This window comes from Lissotriton helveticus, chromosome 3_1 (genome assembly GCF_964261635.1).
Source record: "Lissotriton helveticus chromosome 3_1, aLisHel1.1, whole genome shotgun sequence".
Lineage (NCBI taxonomy): Eukaryota > Metazoa > Chordata > Amphibia > Caudata > Salamandridae > Lissotriton > Lissotriton helveticus.
In genome coordinates, this window is record NC_136061.1 from 1,897,150,060 (window position 1) to 1,897,163,546 (window position 13,487).

General features: G+C 43.5%; 1 protein-coding gene across 6 annotated transcripts in view; it reads right to left on the minus strand.

Annotated features, from left to right (window-relative positions):
- TESMIN (testis expressed metallothionein like protein) overlaps positions 1-13,487 on the minus strand; it is a 1,592,961-nt gene that overhangs the window by 672,295 nt on the left and 907,179 nt on the right. For all 6 annotated transcript variants that reach the window (XM_078682880.1, XM_078682879.1, XM_078682876.1 and 3 more), the window contains one exon: positions 6,059-6,135. In XM_078682880.1, coding sequence (XP_078539006.1) covers positions 6,059-6,135 — 77 coding nt within the window. The remainder of the gene's footprint in view (positions 1-6,058; positions 6,136-13,487) is intronic.

Here is a 13,487-nt window from a genome sequence, read left to right on the forward strand (position 1 = left end):
CTCCCTTGAGATACCTTATGTGCTCATCAATTTATGAGATCCGCTGTCTGGGGGGTGACTTTTGGTAGTATGATTGAGTCTCCTTCAGACGAGGTCTTGGCGCTATCCTCTTCTCCCGCCGAGGAGAACAGGTGTGGGGCACTATCCATGTCGTCTGAGGGCAAAGAGGCCTGCAGTGCTGTCACGGCCCGCAGAGCGTCCCGGCGTTCCTGCATAGTTTGCTCCAAATCCGGGGAGTCTAATGCGTGGCTACGTGCCATTGCGTTCTCTTCATTTCGCCCTCTGCTTGGGTTGTGCTTCCTGGGTCATGGTGCCCTACGCCTCTGCCCTTGCAAGATTTCTGTCCCGGATAGCTGCGGGCAGTGCAGTCCACCCAGTCGCTTGCCTCCTCCGCGCATGTAAAAAATATAGCAGAGTCATTGTGGATAATTTTGAGTCTGGCGGGGAATAACAGGGAATATTGAATATTATTCGCCCTTAGCCGTCGTTTCACCTCCAGGAATAGCGACCTCTGCTGCTGCACCGCCCATGCATAATCCGGAAAGATCAATACCTGTTTGTCCTCGACCCGGAGGGGACCTGATCGTCTAGCCGCTCTAAGCACTGCATCCCGGTCTCCAAAGTGGAGAAATTTCACCAACATCGGTCAGGGAGGTGCTCCAGGCTGGGGTCTGCGTGCTGGGACTTTGTGGGCGCGCTCAATTGAAAAGAAGGACGACCGATCAGAGGCTGAGGTGAAGGACTTCACCCACGCCTCCATGTGCCCCACTGGGTCTGGCCCCTCAATTCCTTCTGGCAGCCCTAGCACCCTTATATTACAGCGCCTCGAGCGTCCCTCCAAATCAACCATTCGCTCATCCATTGTGGATAGACGGGTCAGGACATCACAGATTGTCGCTTGTTGCTCTTTTACTGCAGGTTGCAAGTCCGCTACGATCTTTCTCCCTTCGTTCACTTTGTCAGCCAGCTTTCGGTGGTCGTCCCTAATAAGGCTTATGGCAGTCGTCAGGGTGCCAAGATGCTCCTCCATAGACACCCTGGAAAGTTCAAAAGCCGCCAACACTTGGTCCAGTTTGTCCGATATGGAGAGATCGGGCGCGTTCCCTCTCAGCTTGGTCCTTGCCTTGGGATGTGGCATATTCTCCGGTGCGGTCTCTGGCACAGTGGTGGTTTGCGTGGGCCTGGGTTTCCCCATCGTGCTTCCTAGGGTGCCTTGCCTCTTGCGGGTCAGTGTGCTGCGGTGCCGGGGTCTGGAGGACGCTGTGAGGGGTCTCTGTTCCTCTGATATAGGCCCTGGGTACGTTCTGTCCCTCGTCCGTCCCCCAGGGAGGCAGGTGCTCCGGTTGTCCGATCTGGGGATGCTTCTCCCCGAACGCGCTCTGAGGTTGGCACCCTGTGTGTCAATCTGCAGGGCGCATCCGTCAAGGGCGCGAGTCCCTTCCATCTTCCCCGCCCGCCGGTCCTGTTGTCAGGCAACTCGTGAGGCCAGGAGGGCCCAGTCCGATCCGGCCCTCCAGAACACTAAGGGGCTGAGGAGGCGTGTGTTTCGTCGCACTCCCTGCGGCCGTTAGGTTGTTGTAGGCCGAGCACATAGTTGGGCGCCAAGCGGCCTGCTAACCCTCCATCTTAGCGTCAGGCATTAGTCAAGCTGGGCCACGGCAGTGGGGGGGCACCATGCGGACTCCCCGGTATCAGGCAGACCCGGGGAGGGTCCCACCACTCAAAGTCTATAAGTCTGTGTGGTCTACTCCCAGCCGGTCCGAATCTCTGCTCCCTCCAGGGAGGTTCAGCTGTCGCGCTCACCAGGCGCCATGTTGGATTAAGGCAATCTCGGCCTAGACAGTACTCTGGTCTCTGGCGGTTCATGAAAGGGAGTGGACCTGGTGTCACCGGTCCTTCGCTGCTCAGCGTGTTTTCTCTCCTTGGCCTCGCTCAGCTGCTCTCTGCCCGATGCGTCTTTCGCTCACTGTTCGCTATGTCGTACACGGCGGGGCTCTGGGCACCCGCACTGCGCCCTTCGTTTTCCTTGGTGCCTTTTCTGCCGAGTGTTCCTGCCTTCGGAGCCCAGTCTCACTGGTCTTGTGATCTGTGCTCCAGGTCGTATCTCCTTCAGCAGGCCCAGATCTCTTGATGTCCGACGGAGGCGCGGGTGGGCTCCACCTTGTCGCCAAGCGCTCCGCAGCCCCGCTCCGTTTTGGCTGGGGCTTATCAACGCGGGATGCCCCGTGCATTCCGATTGCTGAATATCAGTTTTGTTGCCAGAATCAATGCTGTAAAGTAGAAGATATGTTCGCCCGACGTGGAGCCTCAGCAAGGCACGCCCACCATTGTAGCCTGCTTGGCCACGCCCCCCTTTTGTTGTCCTTTCGTTAAGGTAATTTTGGAAGCTCTCAAAATTTAGTAAGAAGACTGCATGGGGTGCAAAATGCAGTGGCCTGCCTTCTCCTAAGAATTACGAAGTATCATTCTGTAGTAAGTTCACAGGCTTCCCTGCTTTGGCTTCCTGTAAAACAGAGGGTTTACTTTAAAATTTTCTGTATGGCCCATTGAGTAGTCCACAAAAACGGCAATCAGTTGTAACATCAATTAACTCAACCCCTATATCCCTAACAGGATTTTGTTCTACTTCTTTTGATTGCTGAATCGTAAAGTCCAGTTGGCTTGAAGTGGCAGTTGTTCCTTTGCTTATCTTGTTCCTAAATTATGATTTTTTGCGCCCATTAGGTTGCCTAAGACTGAAGAGGAATCGAGTTTCAGGAATCAGCTGAAAACATGACTACTTGTCTAAACATAGGTGAATTAGGGCCTAAACAGTTTCTCAGTGCTGGAAGACTCATTTGGGTTGCCATGCGCTCTACAAGTCCTCGGAACAGCTAGATTAGAGAGTGAGTGAGTTTTATGTTATGCCATGCTGTGTTGTGTTGCTTGTAATGTGCTGTGTATGTTAAGTTATGTTAGGTTTCTTGGAGCTGTGGATGGTAGAATTTTGCAACAGAATGTTGAGTGTCTAAAGTGAGTATCGCGTTGGTGATTTAAAGTGGAATTCAGGAAGCGAAGCGGTTTATTGCACTTGTAGCCAGTGAGGAATTTGCTCTCTAAAAGAAGGCCCCATTTTGTTCTTAATGTAACCAACAAGCCAATAAACAGTTTGCACTTCTAACTTGTGTCCAGGATCATTGTTCATAGCCAAGCAGAAGGAGGTGCTGGTTAAACAAGCATTTGCAATGTAATCGGTCTCGCCTTTGGGACCTTAAATGTATTTAGCTATGCAGCACATTAGCCTCAGTGCTGATACATCTATTATTTAACATGGAGGGAAAGTAAGCACCAAACTGCATGGCACGCCAGGTATGGGAACACATGAAGAGAAATATTGCCTTTCAGCTGGAAATTGTATAGTCTAAAGCTCTGTTTTACAATAAAATCAGTGCCTTCGGTGGTCATATCACTGAAAATGAAAGATCACGGCTTGAGTGTAGGTTTGCCCCTCGACCTCCAGTAAGTGCCTGGGAAGCGAAGCCGTAATGTATCCGTTTGATTCCTGCTCCACTGTGACATATGCTATGTAAGAGCAGGATACATTTTTGTACCGCTCAGAATGAATACCTGCCTCCTTATGGCATATAGTATATTTGGTAGAGAGATTGATATAAGCTTATTAGGGGACTTGTTTGCTTACAAAATAAAATCGCAGTTTTCTACTTAGGTAATGTTCTGATGTGATCAGATAGCTGAATGGTTTAAGCATTTCCTGACGAAAACGCAAGCATAACTGGTAGCACTTACACGTTTAATTCATCATTAGTTTAATTGGTTAAAACCAATGTGTCCTTCAAGTTCCTATGAAGTATGTTGAATCAAGCTCGATGCAAAACACAAATTATGTGAGAATAAATCATTTGGAAAAAATAAACTTATTACCTCTTCCCACAGGAAGTAAACAGATCATACAGTTGAGAAAGCGAACACTCTAAAATTATCAGGTGCCATACACATTTGGGAACGTGAATCAAAGCGGATGTTCAGTAATTTCGTGATCTCAGTACTCAAGCAACACAAGATTATATTTATGGTAAAACCCAGCACTGAAGTCGAACGACCCCGACACCAAAAAGTGAAACCACATATTAAGAAAAAGTAGGTATTAGGAACTACTTCAATGAGATTAATTCATTACACAGATATCATAAAGCAAGCATCAGCAACATAAGCAAGGATACGGTTGATGTAATTCTCCAAAGCCAACGTCATCGTCTCCCAGGAAAAAAAACTAACGTAAACAAAAAAAACAAAGTATGAACTGCAACGTGAATCAGAACAGCAAAGTGCACAAAAGAATGCACTGAAACAAACGTCCACAAGACCTGCGTGTTCCGGTCTAAAACCAGGGGAGTGACCACGTCCCAAAAAGTAGCCATGGTAGAGTCAGGCAAACCCCGGCCTTATACTGTACGTTAGCATGGAAACAGTAAGGAGGGGAGTAAAGCATTGGATACATAACATGACGAATAGCTACAGGAATAGCTATAAAGGCACCCTCAAGCTGCACCACCTTTTTGTTGCATGATATCCAATAGAAAATCATTCTTACCAAAGAATTAGTGAGTCTGGTTGATGAAAATCTCTACAATGTGTTGTTTTCTATACATAGTAAAAAGTAATTACAGTAAAAGTTTCGTATTTTGCAATAAGTGGAGAAGGCACATGTTCTCAAGTGCTTCGTTTATTTTAGGTTATGTCTTAGGTACGTTTTGTTTGAACATTTGCAATTGTAAATTATGCATGTGTAGTTGAATGCTTGTGAAAGCTCTATTTTTTTGCCATGTCCGCTCTAGTTACCTAGTTTAAAACTGGCTCATCACTAGGTCACTTCTTTCATTTCCGGATGAAAGGTAATAGATGCTATTATAATGGAAGCAAAATGGTAGTGGGGAGACGGTCTTTCCTGCAGGAAGCTTTTTATTCTACCCTTTGCTTCATATTTTTAAGTGGTATACTACTCCTAGAAGACCATTTGCATATATGACAAACTTGTCTCTGGGAGTTCGGAGCTGTAGGCATTTTGTTGAAAATAGTGTTCGGCGTAAAGGGGCCAGTGGCCATGGAAGGATACAAATGACGACATGGCCGTCATGAGGAGAGACTAACAAGCCTAAAACTAATCGGAAGGCAGCATTTAGCACCTAAGCCAATGAAAAGGATGGGCGGAGAGTGGGCGGAGCTTCAACAGAGCTTCCACGCCATACTGAATACTGCATGCCTTGCAAAGCGAGCAGTGCATGTGTGCTGCCGCCATAGGCTCAACCTAAAAATATCAACTGGAATAAAAAGGAAATAATGGCTCCTTGAGAGACAGACAGACAATGAATTATTCTGATGCCTGCTTATTGTGCACTGGTTGTTTTTCTCAATAAATCTCGAATAAATGATGCTATATATATACATATATATCGAAAGCAGATAATGATCTTTCCTTAACAACTTTTAATGAAAAGCTCCATATCGCCTGTAGGAGATAACCTATTTTGCTACCATTTTGACGGGAAACTATAATGTAAGACTTATTAGTAGTACAAATTGTCCGAATAACAAATCACAAACCTTTCACATTGATGGAATAGGCAGCGAATGCACGTATGCAAAAAATAAAGAGAAAATATGTTTAGTACCGACAGGAATTTTGTACACATCAGCAAGGACATAATACGATGAAAAATCAAAAATTGTAATTATGTATTAAGTTGCTCCTTTCAATGCAACTCGCCACCTAAGTACGAAACTAAAATACAATCATGCTGCAACATGCATTTACTTCTTAGCTCTTATAATCTAATCTTCTCTTGCTCTCTCTTTGCAGTATCACAAATACATTTACACAACTATTCAAAGCCTGGGCCTTACATAGAATTGTAAAAAAATATTTAGTATAACATCTTGTATTATATATTTAAGTTGCTTCAACGTGTGTACAAAGCACCTGGAGAACTACTATTTCCAAAAAGAATTAAAAGTACATATTTCCTATTTATCCTAAAGTAAAAAAAGAGTTTTTGTGTACCTGTTCAAATCCAAGGTTTGGTGTGGCTGGGCCTGGTAAAAATCTTCCCACTGCTGAACTCAAAGGTGGGGAAATATCTAATAAAAAAGCATTACGAAAAGGAAGCTTTTAGGAACGTTTTGACAAATATTACCAATAAACAATGTCAAAGTAAAAAACGTTCTAAATACCAACAATAAAAGTCCAACCTATCCAGAGTAATCTACAGATTTCTATTTATTATCTTGAAAGTCAAAGAAAGTACATATTGACACACTGTGTGATGTACAGTATTAGCTATGATTTGGTAATGGTTTGACTTCAATTGGCATAAATTGGCGTGGTTTAAACATAATGGAGATAACAGATTAGAAACTGTGGGCTTCAACAATGCATCTCTACAAGGCCGAACGTGAACACATTTGTTAGATAAATGGGATTGGCAGGCGCATCCAGAAGGTAATGAAGAGTGGGAATAAGTTTACATGACACTGTTGGCAATGCAATTCTTGGACACCCATGAGAGTCTCGAAATAATGCACACCCAGAGCTTCCAGAGTTGCCCCACACCAACATTATTAAAAATGCTGTTGGAATTCTCTGAATCTGCAAAGGGGTAGGGGAGTCCCACTAAACGTTTGGATTTCTGGGATACGTAAGGAAGATCTTGACTCACCAATAGACAGATGGAAACTATTCCCTACACGTGATGAACCCTGGTTCCAATCCTAGGGGTAATGTGCTTGTCACTTCCATCTCGACAATGGTAGCAGCTTCGACACAGGAGGCCAAGATGGAAGGGTCTTCTGTAAGAGTTCTTGTCTACGTTTAGCAATTACTGATTTGCATTGGAAGATGCACTGGCTACCCACAGGAGGAGAAACTCCTCATTACTGGATGATTGTGCTTGGTTTTGGGACAATCAATGTCTGGCCGACACAAAGAAGAAACACACCAAAAACAACATTGCACTACAAAAAGCTCAGCCCCCTCCAGAAACTGCTTATGAAAAATGTGGTTGAAAGTTAGAATCACCAAGCAAGACAGCTATCCAGTGCTGGAAGTGTTAATCATTATGACGGGCAGCATTTTTCATCTTTACTCTCTGTTTCACACTCAAAGGGGCAAGCAGAAAGAGAAAAGTCTGTTATCACTCTCCCCAACAGGCTGCCATTAAGCTGCAGTGCGAGGCCACCTCTAGTGGCGAGGTCACTTGCTTGATTGCTTTTTAGGTCTCACCTAAGATAGCACATGTGCTGTTTCACCAGTGTGCTTGGAATTTTCTCATTGCTCACAGTTTGTCGGCTTAATTGTCACTTTCATTTGCTTGCTTCCTATTGGTCATCTGCCCCAGGCTTCCTTCCATTTCATATGTTTGCCCATCCCCTGGAGCATGGACACATTACTTTTGTCCCTTCACTGGCCATTTCTTTAGACGCCCTGCCCAACAACCATTCGCTGTCCATCTGCTTTCCCCCAGCACCACCTTCCCACCCTCAGTTATCAGTCTGCTTGACCCCAGCACCTCCCTTCTGTTAGAGATTTTTGTGCATTTGTGTTTTTGTGCATTATTAACAACATGCAGAATGTGGTTTTACCCTTGAAAATACATGTATGTGCTGATAAAGTACTATTGTTTTTACCATTAATTTCCTATGATATGTAAAAGAGGGTTTCCTGACCCTTGCTAATCAGGCCTTAATTTGTACCTAGCAGCCATCTTATTAACCCGTTTGCTGCTTCGAACGTTCAGCGCCAGTGCTGAACGTTCGAAGAAACGGGTGCGGCCGCGTCGGCCGTACGCAGCACCAGGGAGGTAGCTCGCGCGACGTTCAACGGCAGCAGCGAAGGGGTTAAAATGGGTGTCTCTTATTTTTCCTCATGAACATTTTCCTGTTTGTTATTTCCCCAACACAAAGTTAAGCAGAGTCATGTGTACTTATTTCCATTGTCATTGTTCTTGCTATTCTTGCTGAGTCTTCTCTGGCCCAGTCACAAAACTGTAACTTTACTTCACAGTCATTCTGCAAGCTCACTGTACCCTATTCATTCATATAGCTTGATGTTGTTCATGTATCTAGTTTGTTCCACCATCTCTAAATGGCATTAGCATAAAGCGGGCAGAATCAATATTTATGTAGTGGGATGGTGCTTAAATGTCAAGCCAATATGAAGCTTAATAAAACTGCTCTGATTTGATGAGAATGCAACACATTTGCTCACACCATGATGTTTTTGCAGTTTTAGTGGTTTCCTATGTGAAAATAATGTATAAAAACCTCAATTTTGGGGGTGAGTTAGAGCTTTCCATAAAGCTGCTAGGAATGCTGACTCCTTTCTCTCTTGATTTTGCTGCTCATCTGGAATTTAGCACTTAGAATATTTTTGATTTTGCACTTATCTGTAATACTCGATTTGCTGAGAACCTTCATGGCAATTATCCTGTATTGTCTTATAGAATTTTGGTAATACATCCTTCATACTTGTCCGCTGATCTAGAACTCCGTTATTGAGTGGACCCTTTTACATTGACTGTATTTTTTATATTTTTGTTGTGTTGGTAGGTGCCTTACCCCTGGGACACATTACCTCATTAAACCGTCTCCAATTCATCCAGCGGTTGGCGTTCTGTTTTGAGTTTTGGAGTCTCAAAATTGCAGGGTCCCCCTGACATCTTCTTGCTCCCACCCCTCTGTACAACCCTCTGTTGTCTGTCTACTTGCCCTCAGGAACACCTACCCTTCCTTCATCGGCCATGTTGACTTATCACGTACCCTCTCTCATCCATTTTGCCCCTACCCACTCCCCTATATTGTCTGTGCCACCCCAACCAACTCTTCCTTGGTTTTCTGTGTAAAACCCCACCCAACCTCATTTAGTTATCCACGATGAACAAGCCATCCACACTCCCTTGTTGTCTGTGTTTCCAAACCCTCTTGCCTCCCACCAGAAGAAAACAAGTTACTTACCTGTAACTGTAGTTGTCCAGTATTGGAAGCTTTCATAGATTCACATACCTGAATCATTCCCCGTCGTCGAGACGAGAGTCTCCGGTACATAAAAAAGCAATGCTGAGTAGTATAGCAAACTGAAAAGAGGCCTAGGCCCATTTCACTTTTGCAACCCATAACCTTCTTTACGTAAAAGAGATGAAACTTGTCTCTAGACCAATCAGATCTCCTCACCCCCTAGAACACTCCTGAGAGAAGCTTTTGCCCCTCAGATTTTTGGGCGCTTGTGCCATAGACACCTTTCGTGTTAAATCCGAGGTGAGCCTCTCAGGGGAGGAGGGTGGGTTGCATGTGAATCTATGAAAGCTTCCAATACTGGAGAACTACAGATACAGGTAAGTAACTTGTTTTCTTACTCTAGTATTGGAGCTTTCATAGATTCACATACCTGAATCAGAATAGCGAGCAGTAAATTATAGCACATTTTGTTTTGTTACCTACAACTCTAAAATAGGCAACATATGTCAGTCCACCATCGCGGTCACTGTCTATAAATACCCATAGACAGATGTATAATACAGCATCTGACAATAAAAAATGTTCTTATCTTACCACAAAGGAAGGAGGGATGGAAAAGAGGGCTCACAATTACCGGAAAAGGTTCCTCAGTACTGCTTCCCCACCACTGCCACATCCTATCTGCAGGTGCATCAAGGCAGTAATGTCTGGTGAAGGTATGAGTACTCTTCCAGGTAGCAGTCCTGTAGATATCCTGGATAGGTACTCCTGCAAATAAAGCAGTGGAGGTGGACACTGCCCTTGTAGAATGTGCATGAACAGGTGCATTCCCCGGCGTCCCCGCCGCCTGATGACAGTATTGTATTGTCTTTGAAATCTATCGAGAAATTTTCCTTTTACAAGGGAGAAACCCCTTCCTGGGGACACTATAAGCAACCAATAGTTGGGAAGACTTGCGGAAAGGCCTTGTTCTTCGCCCGTAGAATTCCAGGCACTGTTAAACATCTAATGAATGAAAAGCTTTTTCCACTTCTGTTGACGGTTGATTGTAAGACCGCTTACGAACCAGTGGTGTATTTAGATGGAAATCTGTTGGCACTTTTGGAATGAATTTGAGATTAGTCCTGAGGACCACCCTGTCCTTCTTTGAACTGCAAAAACGGTCCTTGCATCGTGAGAGCCTGTATCTCTCCAACTCTTCTGGCTGAAGTGAGAGCTCGAAGAAGAGCTAGTTTCCCGGATAAGAATTTCTGGGTCGAAACAACCCTTCAGGAATTGTTTCATAATTCTTTCAGACCAAAATGATGGACTCAAGGAAGTTCTCTATATTGAGAAACTGCCGTCAGGTGTACTTTAAAAGAAGCATGGGCCCAACCAGATTTTGCCAACATCAGAATATATGGAATAATTCGATGTGCCTCGGAGTTTAGAGGATGAGTATTATGTTCTTGGCACCACAGACGAAAATCTCTTCCATTTCATCCTATAAGTTTGGTTTGTCGTATCCGCTCTGGCATGCGCTAGAATATCTGTATTCTGCCGAAATATCTAGGATGTGGAATTCGCAATATTGAGGAGCCAGGCCGCTAAGCGCAGCGATTTCGGGTCCGAATGAAGCACTTGACTCCGGGACATTGTCAATAGTGATGATATTGGTTGTAGACGAATTGGGCGATCCTCCGATGGCAGGAGCACCTCCGTGAACTAGTGGTGTCTGGGTCACCACGGAGCTATTAGTATTACTTTGCACTGTTCCTTCTTTATCTTTGTGAGAGCATGTGGCCAGAGGGGGATCGAAGAAAGGGTGTAGGCAAAGACGCCTGACCATGCCATCAAAAACGCATTCCTCCACATCCCCCTGGTGATGCCAACTTGCAAAGAACCAAAGTCAAAAGAAATGAGACGGCATCCCGTCCCCAGTAAACGCACAGCGCGTTATGCCACTTTGGCAGTACGTTATTCTCTCAAAACCAACATTTTTAACCTTATATCCTCGTAATCCAAATTCATTATTCCATATTTTTTCTCCTTATGAAACGAGACCACACGTTCCGTGTAACGCTATTTTCAAATTTCTACTGTTCAATGGTGTCTGTCTGACTTTTTCCAAGAACATGATTGAGGCATAAATTCATTCCAGGCAGTATTTATTCAATAAAAACCCAATGCATTTCGGGCTGTTATGCCCTTCTTTGGGGGTCACTGTGAATGAATAAAATATAAAATTACCAACTGTCTTACAGAATCGTCACGTTTAACAGCATTTCACCTTATTTAACAACACTAGATAATATGCTATATAAAAGGTTAATCTACATATCAATAAGTTGTTTCATACCATAAATGAACCACTAAAAATCCTTCTAAGTTGCTTAAAGGTTAAACCAAACATATGACTCCTATCGGTCCATACTTCAACTTCCTGTAGTTCAATATGACCTCATTCTCGCTTATATTCTTGGCGCAATTCATACTCCTTCAACCCTCGTGTTTTATCTGCAGCGGTATGGCCATTACATCCTAATCAAAGTGTAACCCGTGTTTCCCTACACTATCGGTCTTCCCACAGTCATTACCGAAAAACAAATCTGTATGCACCCTCATTTAACACTTTTGACTTGTTTACACTTTAGGAACCTTTCCTGTACTCACTATGCTAATATCTATACTGCACGCAATCAAGGACAAATATTGGATAAACTTGTTAAAAATGGATAAAAGAGGTGTGCATCCTGTTACCATAATGATAACTTCATAACTATTGCCCGACATCAGGAGAGCACCCACAAAAGAAAAAGAAAAAAACAGTGAAAAAAATACGAGCCCACACGTGGAAATTAACATTGTGGTTCATGACTGAAGCAGTTTCAGAAAAAAATGAATTACCTCGGACTGCCTTAAAGAGAGATTACATATGCACGTTTAATAACATGGTTAATTCATTTAAACAGTACTGTGGGATTCGTCCCGGCTCGAGACAATGGGCGAGTGATGGGTTTGTTTTAAATCGGTGAAATGAACCATGGGAGATGCGGTTCCTTAACTAAAAATATCAGGTGCAATTAAAAGGAAAGCTGGAACTTTTTGAAATGGGTGAACCAATCAGGGACAAGAGTGATGAGGTTAAAGGGAGAGGAAAGGTTGGACGCATTAAGTAGGGTACAGAGAAAGCAGCAAAGATACACCATTTTATCAACGAGTGGCAGGTATGTGTGAGAGGGGATTAGATTTATGAGGGAGGACGAACAAGAAGGACGAGTTGTAACATTTCCCTACAAACTATATAGATATTAGCATATTGAGTACAGGAAAGGTTCCTAAAGTGTAAACAAGTCAAAAATGTTAAATGAGGGTGCATACAGATTTGTTTTTCGGTAATGATTGTGGGAAGACCGATAGTGGAGGGAAACACGGGTTACACTTTGATTAGGATGTAATGGTCATACCGCTGCAGATAAAACACGAGGGTTGCAGGAGTATGAAATGCGCCAAGAATATAAGCGAGAATGAGGTCGTATTGAACTACAGGAAGTTGAAGTATGGACCGATAGGAGTCATATGTTTGGTTTAACCTTTAAGCAACTTAGAAGGATTTTTAGTGGTTCATTTATGGTATGAAACAACTTATTGATATGTAGATTAACCTTTTATATAGCATATTATCTAGTGTTGTTAAATAAGGTGAAATGCTGTTAAACGTGACGATTCTGTAAGACAGTTGGTAATTTTATATTTTATTCATTCACAGTGACCCCCGAAGAAGGGCATAACAGCCCGAAATGCATTGGGTTTTTATTGAATAAATACTGCCTGGAATGAATTTATGCCTCAATCATGTTCTTGGAAAAAGTCAGACAGACACCATTGAACAGTAGAAATTTGAAAATAGCGTTACACGGAACGTGTGGTCTTGTTTCATAAGGAGAAAAAATATGGAATAATGAATTTGGATTACGAGGATATAAGGTTAAAAATGTTGGTTTTGAGAGAATAACGTACTGCCAAAGTGGCATAACGCGCTGTGCGTTTACTGGGGACGGGATGACGTCTCATTTCTTTTGACTTCAGTACCTTAGTGCGATTGGGCACGGCACTACAGCATACTGCACGCAATCAAGGACAAATATTGGATAAACTTGTTAAAAATGGATAAAAGAGGTGTGCATCCTGTTACCATAATATTAACTTCATAACTATTGCCCGACATCAGGAGAGCACCCACAAAAGAAAAAGAAAAAAACAGTGAAAAAAATATGAGCCCACACTTGGAGAATAACATCGTGGTTCATGACTGAAGCAGTTTCAGAAAAAAATGAATTACCTCGGACTGCCTTAAAGAGAGATTACATATGCACGTTTAATAACATGGTTTATTAATTTAAACAGTACTGTGGGATTCGTCCCGGCTCGAGACAATGGGCGAGTGATGGGTTTGTTTTAAATCGGTGAAATGAACCATGGGAGATGCGGTTCCTTAACTA